The sequence below is a fragment of the Dermacentor variabilis genome, chromosome 7 (assembly GCF_050947875.1).
Source record: "Dermacentor variabilis isolate Ectoservices chromosome 7, ASM5094787v1, whole genome shotgun sequence".
In the NCBI taxonomy this organism is placed as follows: Eukaryota; Metazoa; Arthropoda; class Arachnida; order Ixodida; family Ixodidae; genus Dermacentor; species Dermacentor variabilis.
Genome location: NC_134574.1, coordinates 109537947 through 109552182, shown reverse-complemented (window position 1 = coordinate 109552182; position 14236 = coordinate 109537947). Strand labels below are relative to the sequence as shown.

The following is a 14236-nucleotide window of genomic DNA, read 5'->3' as shown; positions in this document are numbered from 1 at the left end:
CCACGCCAAAAGAGGGGCAGGCGCGGTCGACCAAAGGGAATAGTGCGGCCGCGGCCGAAGTTGAGGCGCAACACGCCGCGAAGACGTCATGGCCGCGTCACGGTGACGCCTCCCGAACAGGGGAAGGCTAACCGTTCTGCAGGAATTCATAACAAAGTTGCTTCACTCACTCACTCACTCACTCACTCACTCACTCACTCACTCACTCACTCACTCACTCACTCACTCACTCACTCACTCACTCACTCACTCACTCACTCACTCACTCACTCACTCACTCACTCACTCACTCACTCACTCACTCACTCACTCACTCACTCACTCACTCACTCACTCACTCACTCACTCACTCACTCACTCACTCACTCACTCACTCACTCACTCACTCACTGCCGCTATTTGCTCGATTGCTATTCGTATTACCATCGACAGACATCATGAGTTGAGTTCCGCCGTATTTTTTTCTGCATGCAGACCTTGGCAGTAACAGAAAATAAAATAAAGCGAAAATAAATAAAACAAAATAAGAAAAAAGATAAATTGAAGTACAAAAGAAAGAGATCATAGATCCAATACAATAAAATGTATGAAGTAGTGATCTTTGCATAAAGAAGAATAAATAAAAAATGCCTGTTAAAGAATAGTTGAGGGAAAGCTATCGAGTGGCGTAATGGATATCTTACAAAATTCGGTAGGTGCACGATTCTGCACTGGTCCCCCTTGTCTTATAAAGTATGTTTATCTCAAGCTTTTCCCAACGCGTCGTTATGGATGTTCATTTGGTTAATCATTTGCGTTGCCTGTCCCCTATTGGCAGGTTGACAAGGAATCAATATGAGCAATAAATATTGATTTAGTTATACCACAGACAGGGAGCGACATTCGCTTTTCCTTTTCTTTTCTTCCATTTAGGAGGCTCAAGCGTTCATCCTCGGCAGTGACGGGGACCACCTTTTCCTTAACTTCCACAAGGCACAAAAAAAATAAGTTTTCCTTGAGTTCTTTCAGTTATTTGGGTTTTCTGAAGAAACAACGCGATACCGAAATATTTCTCAGTTCTCGACCGGTTTCGGTGGGTGCTTCTACAGCGAAGTAAGGAAGATGAAGCTCTGTCTTCCCGCATGCCCCTCGAGCCACGAGATTCACTACAACGGCTTCAACGCTCGCTTCTCTCGGCCCCTCAACCGCCAGTGCCTGCCAGGTTCGACCTTCTCCTCTGCCTGACCCCTCCTCGAAGTAGACATGGCTGACGCACAAGGTGAGTGCGGAACATTTATTCTTCTCACGCGGCAGCTCGTCAGATGCCTCAGCCCCTCAGCCATTCAGTTTCCTGCCAGAGTTTCACGCTGCACGATGCGGCTCGACCTTAGTGCGAGAGGCCATCGGCCATGTTGCATTGGGTGGGCCGGTTCTCGTTCAGTCACGTTAGCTGTGCGGGCCACACGGTATCACCGAGGACCGCCTCTCGGAACGTAGGACTCTTAAAAACGGTGTACAGCCTTTGGGGCGTCTCTTGTCTTCACGACATGAATCTATCTTCAAGAAATTCAATTACCGTACATCACTTTCTGGCCCTGTGTAATCAATATGTCGACGCCCACGACGTAGAAATTAAAGCAAGACAAGCTGTCAAACCTTCTTGTTTTACAGCTCGCGCAAACCGCCGTTAAAGTGGACTCCATCTCTCAAGTTAGCAATTATAATCTTTAATTATAGCTTCTGCTTCCATCATTTCTAAAAATAAGAAAGAGCTGTGAAAAAGAGCCTGAAGCTGAAGGGCCCGCTATCACGGCGGTCCGAAGAGCTCGAAGAAATTGCGCGGTTGATTTTACGCATCCGTCGCGGTTCGCGTTCATCAACGCTGACCACACGCCAGCGCAGTTTATCTCTACATATTATTTACTCCACAATCAAATACTCTAGAGAACATGTTGCAATCGCCCATGGTGACTAGCCAATGTTCGAGGTAATTTTACTTAGTAGGCGTAAGTCGAGACTAACCAGTTCTGAGATACCCCTCAGCGGACATGCGCCGAAGTACGCCGACAATGCACCAAGCACAATCTCAGAAATCCTTGCTTTCGCCGTGAAGGACTCGACTGTGTTGAACACTGATGTAGTTCGTGGAAGCTTTCGAGGATATACATCTGGAAACGTGGTAACAGCCGGGGTGTGCCTACTATGTGGTTATGCTTTGAGTACCCACCAGCTTCAGTCTCTCAGTGGCAAACCGTGCCCTAAGTTGGAAATATGACTGCGAAACGCTTACCTGACTTCCTCAGACACGTCTACCACGAAAAATTACATCTTCCACTCAATGCTGCGATTCCGTTTATATGAATAGGTCTCCGCCGAAATGCAGCAACTTAATTATGATGAATTGCAGCTCGAATAAACATTAATTTTCCTGCAGACCTAAAGTGCAGTCGATTTAGCGGCGTGGGCAGTGCTGCGCCAGCCTGTAGGTCGATCACGGTACTGCCCTTCGGGAAGTTCATTCCTCGAAAGTGAAGGATAAATAGATTAAAGAGCGAGAACAGCGAAGTGGCTGGGACTTTATCAAATATGGCTGTATTTATTGATTGGAAGAAAAAAGAAACAAGGAAAATCGATTAGGTTTCACGTCTCAGAGCAAAACGCTGCTTTTTGAAAGGAGCCGTAGCTGGTATGCTTATAGGTAAATGGGATGAGGTGGGCCTTTGCACTCCTTTTGATACCTTCGGGTCGTATAGATGAATTGCCCTGACCTCGTCATTGGCGGCATGTGGGCGAACAAGCAAAGTAAGCAGCTGTGTCTGTGACGTCATGCGCCGAACAGCTGTCTATACTGTCCGACCGAAGAACCGTGCGAAAGCGTTTTTTTTTTGTGTTCGAGATCCCGTCACAATTTAGCCGCTCGGGTCTACGACCGAACCCCTGACATCTTGTTCTGTAGAGGAAACCTGCAGCTTCGCTCTTGCAGCTTCTAAACCAGCGCTGCACGTTACTGACGCTTTTACTTCGTGGCTGCTTTTTTGCGTGTTCAGGTTATTACGACCAGCCCCAGTACCAACAGTACCAGGAACCAGATCCCCAGCATCACTACGCATACGGCTGGTACGAGCCGGCCCCTTATAACTACGCCGAGAACGAAGTGGCACCCATTCTTGAAGGCAACAAACAAGGTAAGGGTCAAAGGGGGATGTCGTTGCTCGCTGAACCTTTTAAAAAAGGACAATGAACACTTGCTGCTTGAACTGTTGTGCTCGAGTGTAAAGCGCACCCGATACGTCTGTACTCACGCATACTCACGTAACGTGAATCTAAGGAACTCTCGTTCGGCATGCAGTCTGTTAAAAGGATATCGCGGTGGTTAGACAAATTCGTAGTGCCAGTAAGCGAATAACCTATTCTAAATGACTCACCAACAATTGGCCCGCTTTCTATTGCTTCTGTGCATGAGGAAGACGTGAAGTCCCACACTGGAGTGGTCTATGCACTGCAAAGAGTGTGCTTCGGCAGAAACAAAGCATTGCGGAGAGTTGTTATACATGAAAATGCTGTGTGATATATGCCAAGACATAGCGTGATATAGTGCCTGGCACCACGTCGATTTGCAAGTGGTCTAGTGATAGCAGTCACGCAAGTTCTAGGCAGTGACGCGGCTATAAACCAACGATGTTTTGATACCAGACACGCAAGCGCTTCGTAGTTCTTGGGTACCATGATGACTTGCGAACAGTCCATATTCATAGCAGACACGTCAGCGCTTGCTAGTAATACAGGTAGCATGCTGACTTACAAACCCTCTAATAATAGCAGACAAGCAAGAGCATGGTAGTGTTAGGTACCATGCTGACCTGCGAAAGGTCAAGCGATGCCAACCACACGCGCGCGTAATAGCGCTTGGCCCCTTGCCAACTTGCAAGCGTTGTGGTGATAGCTGACACGTGACTTCTTATTAGCTAAGCCCGTCACTGTTAAGCCCATTACCAGTGCCGGTTTTAGGGGGACTTGCAACTTCCGAGCGAATAATCGTCTTTACCGGCACCAAAACAGTGTGAGAGGGGTACACAGTGTCAGGAAAGGGGCCGTTCAATTTATATAGAGGTCCTACTACTCCATTTTGATGCGCGGACAAATTCATTGCGCGGGCAAATCTTCCGTTCGTGTCAGGGTGAGGCAGCGTGAGTGTAGCTTCGACGAAAAAAAAAAGGCGCTACACGGTTAACCGAGTTGGCGTTGTCATTGTTTTTGTTTCTTACACGCAGGTTCCCACTTGACTCGCGTGTCCACTTCACGTAAGTTGACGCGCCAATCTGCGTTAGCCTGTATGTGGGTGAACGTGCTTCGTGCCCTGTAGTGGTTTGCCTAAGCCCCGCTTAGAAGGGGGACTGTGAATCCTTAAACGAAGCACGCTTAGAGAGTCTGCGCACTTGACGTCTCTTGCTCTTTCCTTTTACGTGTTTCGTGATTTTACTGGAAATATATACGGGCTAATTAAATACGCATTGTTTGCGAGCCCTGATTTTTGTATATGTCGGCGCCTTTGCGATGGGAAAGCAGTAGTACAAAAGCTACAAGGCCACGGAAGAACTATACTTTTATGCTTGCTACAGATGCCTACGCAATAACTTAGTGATTTCGAAAAAAAATTATAGTTTGGTTGTATGTATTAGGCCCTCAGGAACTGCTACAAATACAGTGTTTAACACAAACGTCCTATACACGCCAACTGGATGCGTAAGGACGTATTTCCGGAAGTTTTGCTTATTTTCCTATGCATTAAAGAAGTAAAAGGACTAATCTAAGGAGGTATATCTGCCCAACAGTATGGCCGAGTTAGTATACTACGAATAATTAGACCAATATCAAAGCCGTACTTCAATCGTTTCTGAACATTGCCTTCCCACAATCAAATGTGAGCCATATACACATCTTATTGTCTGGCAGTATTCGAATGTCGTCGAATATTCTGATGGCCTGCTTACATGTCGTACAACATACCGTCGAGGAGATCTGCTTTTTTTTTTGCTTCCCTAAACGTTTTCGACGGTCATGACTTTGCAAATCAGTCACGAGGGTCTAAATGACCGACGAACGCAAAATAGTGGAACATCTCGAGGACGGTTCGTCGCCTGATACTTCAGGCAGCCAATTTATGCGACATACGCTATTAGACGTCAGACGTCAGTGAAAAGCGCGACCACCATTAACAAACTGCTGTCACGGTTACGCTTTACATAGTGCGAATGACTTGTTCTTTTTTGCAATTTGGGGCGTTGGTTTCCCTGCTGGAGCTATCGTTGACATTCTGTGAAAACCCCTTGACGTGGTGCGACATGCCGGGCACGGAGTGCTTGCATTCGCTCTGTTTCAGCATCTGCGATTTGCCCATAGCCGTCAGTCGGGCTCTGCTCGCTTCGTCCATTGCCGAACCATTCCCTTCTCAACTATCCCGCTGACAAAACCAGCCGGGAACGCATCGGCACACGTGAACTGACAACGAGCCGCGGGGATTTTGTGGCTGATTGAGTGGCGGAATGTTGGTGGCACTGGCCTCACGCGGACTCCTTTTTTGGCGTAAAGCTCGGGAAACGATGGAGCACACTTTATCAGAATGTGAAGATATCTGCCCAACGGTCGATTTAGGCACCTCTGGAATCCTTGAAGCCCTTGGGGTCAGCGAGAGGAGGGGAAAGCAAACATGTCCGCAGTAGAGATTAGTAAGGGGCGATTTGAAGACTGGTGTAAGAAAAGTAGGGGCACGACAAACAACGGAGGCGTACAAAAACAAAGTTTGGTTATGGGAATCGTTTGTGGGTTTTTTCCACATAGGTAGCACATTTGGAAATATAATAGGTACTTTGCGGCGCAACCTACTGCCCCGTTCCAAAGGGGACGCTCATGGTATCCATCCATCCATCCATCCATCCATCCATCCGTCCATCCGTCCGTCCGCCGATCCCCTGCGCTAGCATGGCGCTATAGAAACCGCTGTTCGCGGTTAAAATGATTTCTGGCATGGTCGAAAGTTTTTTATACGCCATTTCAACAGTTATTGCAAGACCACCTTGATGACGGTGCATGATATCACTCACATTGCGTTTTATATTCCTTTACAGGAGGTGATGGGTAAGCGAACGCTTTGTATTACATCGAGTTTTTTATTCCAATTGGCCACAGAACGTGGTTTGTGTTATATGCCACATTTACTCCGCAGAAGTATTGAAGCTAGCAACCTCACAAGATATTTGCCCTTAACATTTATTAAACAATAGATTATTATCCCGCCAGTTGTTCCTAATTACCGAAGGAAATCGCTATGAAAAGTTAATACATGGAACGCCACCGCATTTCGATAGAAGTATTGGAGAGAAGATTTTTAGGAACTAGTACATGTAGCACAGCGATTCCCACTAAGATCAGATGCATTTGGCATTGATTATCTTCGTTTCCGAAATTGAAATGTTTAGGCTGCAGTAGCGTTCCTAAATATTTCAATTGTGAGTATCGTACTCTAGTTAAGCAGATAAAATATCAGACTATTACAGTATCTTCTAATGCAAAATTTGAGCGCAGCTCTATGCGTTTAATGAGTATGCGTGTCAATATTGTGTATCAGATTATATGAAATTTGAGCGCAGCTCTATGCGTTTAAATGGTATGCGTGTCAATATTGTGTATTAGGATTATATGGGCATGCGGCTTATATTAGAACTTGATAAGGTGGAAGCATGGGAGAGTTGGTGATTAAATATCGACATGTTTGCACAACGCAAAATACGAGGACTGAAGAAAGATCACATCACATGCGCCGACTTCAACTGATCTTTATTTTTGAGATCGCCAGAACTATATACATGAGCAAAAGTAATGAAAAAACAACTGTTGCATTAAGCCACACGTGAACCCCTATTGCAACACAGCCAGATACTTGATTTCGTTTTTTTTGTGAGGGCAATCGACGGCATGCTAATGCAAAAGTCGCCCTGCAGCCGCTGCATTTTGTCAGCCTCTATGATTTCACGTATAAGCTGTTCTCGGTGTTTGGAAATGTTGACACAGTCTTCGAATTCAGGGTCTCAATGACAGTCTCTACAGTGAATGCCGTTGCAAGGTCATCTTGGCATTCATTGCAGACTGCCATTATGACCCTGTATTTCAGAACTGCGACATAATTTCCAAACACCGAGAACAGCTTACCCATGAAATCAAAGAGGCTGACAAGATACAGCGGCTGGGCGACCTTTGCATCAGCATGCCATCGATTGCGCTCACAAAAAAACGAAACCAAGCACCTGGCTGTGATGAAATAGGGATTCACGTGTGCTTTAATGCAAAAGTCATTTTTTATTACTTTTGCTCATGTATATAGTTCTGGCGATTTCGCAAAAAAAGAAGATCAGTTGAAGTCAACGCCTGTACTGTGTTCTTCCATCAGTGCTCGTTTTTCACGCTGTGCAAACATGTCGATATTATACTAGAAAGCGTCCCTAGCACGGACAGTCTGTTTGTGCGGCATATTGCAAACCGAACGAGGCGTGGCACGACTGCCTCGCTAATCGGGAGGTCGCGAGAGGCAGCGCGTGGGGGACGCGTGGGCGCAATTCACAGCAGCCGCCGCCGCAGACGGACCTCCCCTCATGCAGCGCTTTGTTTCCTTATATGGTATCGGTGGACGCCGCCGCCGCATGCCTTATCGATGGCGTCCTCGGTGAACAGACGAAGGCGCGCTACTCTGGCGCCATCTAGTAGCGGTCGTCGCTGCAGAGCCCATCTTGCGGGGAACTACGCTTTTATTCACACGCTTTTGCCACACCTTCCTCCCCCACTTTCTTCCTCGCACTCTTCTCTATCGCCGTCTTTCATCCCCGCTGCACTCCGCGTTCGCTCTTTCATCGTTCGCTGTACTCGTTCGCTCGGTTACTACGACGACGCCGAGGGACGCCGACGCTCAACTCAGGAACGGGTGCCTAAAAGCTGAGCTGTAAAGGTGTTCATCTGAGTTGGTGCACTGATGTAATTTGCCAAGTGCTCCCATGGGCGACAATATTTTCTCCCCTCCGGTAAGAAACATTATGCCCGTTCCTGCACCGCCGGTGTCGCCAGACCTTACGCACGCGCATACACGGCGCATTGCTAAAATCACAAACGCATTGTTTCTATAGCAATACCGTTAAGTGGGATGCAGTTTGATTTAAACAATAAAAAAAGGTTATGTGTAGGAATACATACCTCAGAAGTATTCCAACATTTCCCACGTGAACTCACGCGAGGTAAGTATCCAAAAGGGCTAAGGTTTGTGCACTGGCAATTGAGTTTATACAATACGATAGTTCAAGACTGTGTTGTTGGTTTTCACCCAATATGAGGAGCAATGCAGACCCTGGAAAAGAGAACCCGCAGACTGACAGTTTTTTTTTTTGCGAAGGACCAGGCTGTCATTGCAAGCATTGCAACGCCACGCGAGTACGAGAAAAAGGAAATTTATTTTTGCAAAAAGCAAGATTACTCGCGTGATGCACAATAAATCTGAAACACTTGTCGCAGGGAATGTCAGTAAGTTATGCAGTCTACGTACGCCGTAAATATGGTGTCAACCCATTTTAATTGCACCCATGGTGAAGGGTTCCTGTAAATCTATTTATCGAAGAAAATAGGTTGGACTTGAGGCTAACTTCAGTACATCTCGTTCACCGTCAAAAGGGAAGTCTCTCGCAGTTTTTTTTCCTTCTTTTTTTTTTCAGACCAAGCTTGCTTTTTTTAGCCTTCCTCTCTGGGCTTCAGCTTGGTTCGCTGGCTCGGTTTCTCTCCGGATAGGCTCAGTGGTGAACTCGGTTAAAGTGTCACGTGTCCAGTAACGTAGTTGAAACAGAGCCCTGCGTGTAGCTACCTGTTGCGACAGAAAGTTGTATTGCATAGCATAAATTTGCTCCCTAAAGAGTGATTAGCAGACCTCATTACATATATAGGATATTCATCGTAACGTATAGCTGACTCGCTCCTTCACATACAGAAACGCCTCGCATTGACTTGTCTATTACAGCAGTCGCACTTTCGCTTTCAGTGACCATTGAGATCAACGGCCATTGAAACACTCGTCTGATCAGTTTTCTTTTGCGAGGTCGCGGGATGGATGGGATTGAGGCTCACCGAATGTAATATTTCATTTCAATGGGGATTAAAAGTGAGAGTTTGACTGCAAACACCGGCCGTGCGATGCAGTGCTGACATCTTTGATTTCTCCGCTGACTGATGTTGCTACCTTGTGTGGACAGCGCTCGACAGGACGACATTCTCGTTTGATTTTTGCTATCACAAATCAGAAATAAAGAGTTACTTTCTTTTGATTCTAGTAATTTATCTGCTACGCTTAGCGGCCGATCCCAGCAATAAATGGGCATGTGAGGCGTCGGGCAAAAAAGAACGCACAAAAAGAAAAAGTCATCAATGCAAAATGGTGCCCCTTTCGTCGTGTGTCCTATACTCGTCTTTCACGAATTGCAGGTCGCGCAGCAACAACTGGCCCATGGTGCTCGGTTTTCTCATGCTACTCGGGGCCTTGGTGGTCATCATTACGGTCTTATTTCTGTCCATAAGAGGTGAGATGTTACATGTCGCATGTACTTAGATGTACTTAGTATGTATAGGAACATGCTTCGGACCGTGTCTCTATATTCGCTGCAGTATAGTGTTTGTTTTTCTGGCATGTTTGCACATGACGAAAAAAGGAAGGGGGAGGGAAATCAGAATGGTTAGTGTCGTTCCTCCAACGTGTACTGAGACGCCCCATCCCCTTTTCTTTTCGAGCGTCTCTAAAAGGAGTTCGCGTCCTTAAAAGCCACACTTGGCTATAGAGGACACCGTAATGGCAGAACTCTGCCAATTTATTTTGGCTAGCATTCTTTATGAAAGCTGGGCGTGGCTTTTGTATCGCGAGACATGATAAAAAGAAACGTATTCCCGAAAATCGCATATTAGGTTTCCATTACTATGTTATCTGTTCCTATCTAAATGCGAGATGTCTTCACTAAAAATCAAGCAGGGGTACTCGATTTGTTGCATCACCTAGGTGGTGCAATATTTCACGGAAATCCCGAAAAAGAAGAGAGGTTTTTCAAGCCACAATGTCTGCGGAACTCATATCTCCTGCTTTAAATGTGCCGCTTCAGCTATCTATACTTGCCACAGAAACACGCGCACAAGAAGCAAATGATTGAAAGTCATTCGAAATTCTCCGATTGGTCGTGCCCGTCACGTGGCTCCAGCGCGCTTCGCCATTGGTCTAGCGCTCGCTTCGCATGGGCGTCGTCTGCTCGGCTCTTTGCACATCGCGAACTGTCGACCGTCTCTGTAATCTCGACAAGTCTAAATAGGGGCGCTACGCCTACGCGGTCGTCGCCATAAGCGTGGCCGGTCCCACGGTCTATGGACGTCTCAGACCAGCGGATAAGCACTCCGATCGATCGGCGATGCAGACTTCGTGACCAAGCATTGCGCGCGGAATACTCGGACGCGCAGCTAAGCCTTTTGAGCATCGGTGCTTCGGAATTTTTGACCAGACACATTTTACACGCAGTCCTCGCACCCGCGGCTAAGCATTCCGTCCATCGGCGCCAACCTCGTATTGCGTGACTAAGGACATCAGGGTGCCAACTCTTCGCACCCGTGGTTTGGCATGCCGCACATCGGCCCCTCGTGGCCGCGACCAAGAACATCTCGCACCGACTCTTTCGTCATATATTGTAACAATGTCTGGTATCAATATCTATCGTACCAGACCATCATAAAGAGAACCTCATCATGAGCTCTGTTCACTAAGCCTCTTGTGCTAGTGCATACGCCTGGCTTCAGAAGCGAGGCATCAAACAGCAGTGCAAGATGAATAAAGCACCTAGCAAGTGCATCGCTGCTTATCTAACAGTGGATGTCTGATCCTAAGCTACACAGCAATTGCCAAGGGAAGACGATCAGGTGGCTGCTGAGAGCCCTCATTAAGTGACCTGGTCGATTCTATCAAACCAAAACAAAACGCTTCACTAACTGCACTACAGACTGCAATCAATGAGGCAGTCTCCAGGTACAACAATGGAACTATAGTCATGCCCACACAAGTTCTGCGCCTCATTTGGTTTGAAACTCAGGCACCATGCTCTTTGCAGAGCAGCAGTAAAGGATGCCATACGAACAGAAATAGGCGAATGAAGGCACACAACGCCAGAGGCCACATGTCCAAGAAGCCGCGCACCACAACATCTAATCTTTTTAAAGAACTGACAAAAGAGGGTAAAATTTTGAGCCATTTCCTCATCTTTTTTTTTCTGTTTACTCAGATTTCGGACCTGATTTCTTTGTTACCGTTAAGCCAATTTTGACTCTGCTTTTTTTTGTCACATTCCTTGGGCAGCAGTGCAAGACGTGACATTCTCGCTTTCTTAGCTTCACTTTTTCTAAACTTGAAATGTGGCTTTTTGGTCACCACGAAACTCTGCCTGATGCAAAGTTAACGTAAAATGAAGGTAATCCTAACATTGTCCAGCTAAAAAAAAAGCGTGTTGTTTAGCTCTGGTTAACCCTATCAGAATTGCGAAAGTAAGAGCTGCATGGCTACGCTTGCGGTGTTAGCTTGTGGTTAAGCGTTTGCTTTAGCTCTACTGTATAGACACGACAAGACACACTGTTCACGTAACGACTACGTAACGTCTACGCAGCGTCTCATTCCGATGCTTTCGAGAACTCAAAGGGGTCTCATGCGCAGTTGAAGAGCCACTCCGGGACGTGGCACGACTTTTTCTGGCCGCATCTTCGTTACAGCGCTTCCAGAGTCGTGCGGCGCGTTCTTCCGGCGTCTCTTGAGCGCGTCGTCTCTTCCTTGCTTCCTTCTGTCGATGCTGCGTCTCTCTCGCGCTCTCCCTAACGACTAAATACACTGAGGCGTAGCGCATGTATATACCCCCCGCGAGGCGACACCTCCTCTCTCTCTACCCCACCGGAACACATCTGGTGGAGCGAGCGGCGATGGCAGCGGCGTCGACGGCGGTGCCATCTGTTGGAGCGCGGCTGCGGCGTCGGTAACATCGGCTCAAGGTAGTTCGTGCGACGAAAAGGGGACTTTTGACACATCTGGTAAGCTCACAAAGTGAGCCACCAGCTGTCATAGCCCTTCAGGAAGTCGGATCCCAACAAAACCTTCAGGGATACGAGGTGTACACACACCCGGATTCGGAGAAAGCAATAGCTACTTTGGTAGCGAACGCGATCACCGCAATCAAACGTGGTCCTTTTACTGACACGGATATTAAGCATTTGTTAATAGAAATCATATATAAAGGCCTGAACAAAAAGAGTGCCTTTATACTAAACATTTACAGTCCACCAAGCCAGAGAACGACAAAGTTTGACAGCCTCCTCCAGGAAACTGCCCGCCTGGTAAAGGGAAGACCACTCGTAATAGTAGGTGATTTCAACGCCAAATATCCTAGTTGGGGATACCCAAAACAGGACGCTAATGGCATAAACATTCTAGAACAAACGGAACAATCGATAACGGATCCTGCAGTGCCCACTAGACAGGGCAACAGTATGAGCATGGACACCAGCCCTGACCTCACGATAGTGCAGAATTGTGAAGATGCGCAATGGATAAACACCCTAAACGATTTAGGCAGCGACCATTACATCATCAGCACCACAATTCGGACTGGGAAAATCAAACGACACACAGGAATAGCCAAAATTGCCGACTGGGTGAAATACCGCCGGATGCAAAGCCAAGAAAGCACCACAATCGATGATTTAAGTAAATGATGTGAAAGTTTAAGAACACAAAATGATAAAGTCACAAAAGAACTAGCCCGCACGTGTGAGATACCTGAGATAGACCCTCACTTACTGCATCTCTGGGAGGCACGCAGAGGACTAACAAAAAGAATGAAGCGACAGTCACAGAACCGGAAGCTAAAAGTACGCATTGCAGAAATCACCCGCAAAGCGGAAGAGTACGCAACGCAACTAGTTACGCCCAATTGGGAACGCTTCTGTGACTCCCTGAATGACACACTGAGTACCGCAAAAACTTGGCGCATACTAAGAGCAATTATGGAAACAACCAAAACCAAGAACGAGGGCTGTAAAGCGGTGGAAAGGCTAATCCATACGTACCCAGGGACGGAACAAGAACTTAAAGAAGAATTATATAACAAGTGCTTCGGAACAGACCCATCTCCCGCACCCTGTGAGACGTAATACACGGGGGGGGGGGGGGGGCTCCTCACCCTGAACTCGATGAACCCATCTCCATCGAAGAAGTTACAGCTGCCATAGCGAAAATGACCCGAAACACAGCGGCAGGCAAAGACCGGATAACTAACTCCATGATTAGAAACCTAAGCGATGAAGCTTTAGAGGCATATACTACCTTTATAAATGAACATTGGCAACAGGGTACTATTCCAAGAGAGTGGAAGCACGCTCAAATAGTTTTAATTCCCAAGCCTGGCAAGAAATTAGCAATTAGTAACCTTAGACCAATCTCCCTAACTTCCTGTCTGGGGAAACTATTTCAAAGAATTGTGAACTCTAGATTACAAAACTACTTAGAGGACAATGAAATCATTCCAGACACTATGTTTGGCTTCAGACCCAAGCTCTCAACTCAAGACATCCTCCTACAGTTGAAGGAAGAAGTCCTAACAAATATACCACGATCAAGCAAACACGTTGTCATAGCCATCGACATAAAGGGCGCTTTTGATAACGTAAGCCATCAAGGAATACTCGATGGCCTGGCTGAAACAAACTGCGGAGAGCGGATATACAACTATGTTTGCAGCTTTTTAAACCAACGAACCGCTGAGATTAAATTTGGCGCAGTAGAAATCAAGACCTTCAAGGCACCCAACAAGGGTACTCCCCAGGATGCACTAGTGATCTCGCCAACGCTATTTAACGTGGCGACTATAGGCCTTGCAAGGAAACTACAAGCCATCCCGGGTATCCAGCACGCCCTATATGCGGATGATATTACAGTCTGGTGTGTCACCGGGTCGCTACGTGAAAAAGAAGAACGATTACAAGCAGCTGCCTGTGAAATTGAGACGTACGTGCGAGCCAGAGGGCTGCAATGCGCGTCAGAGAAATCTGAGATTATACGAGTCTGGAGAGGGAAAGGGAATCGTAACGTCCCGACGGACCCTGCCCTTAAACTGGAAATCAGACTTGGCAATGATGCAATACCTGAGAAGACCACAATCCA

General features: G+C 46.9%; 1 protein-coding gene across 2 annotated transcripts in view; it reads left to right on the top strand.

Moving 5' to 3' along the window:
• The first annotated feature begins 2888 nt into the window (after positions 1-2888).
• LOC142587014 (uncharacterized) overlaps positions 2889-14236 on the top strand; it is a 63563-nt gene continuing 52215 nt past the window's right edge. The window contains exons 1-3 of one of the 2 annotated variants that reach the window (XM_075697888.1): positions 2889-3164; positions 4251-4280; positions 9490-9584. In XM_075697888.1, coding sequence (XP_075554003.1) covers positions 9512-9584 — 73 coding nt within the window. In that variant the 5' untranslated portion in view covers positions 2889-3164; positions 4251-4280; positions 9490-9511. The remainder of the gene's footprint in view (positions 3165-4250; positions 4281-9489; positions 9585-14236) is intronic. The other variant, XM_075697889.1, reaches the window with a different exon arrangement.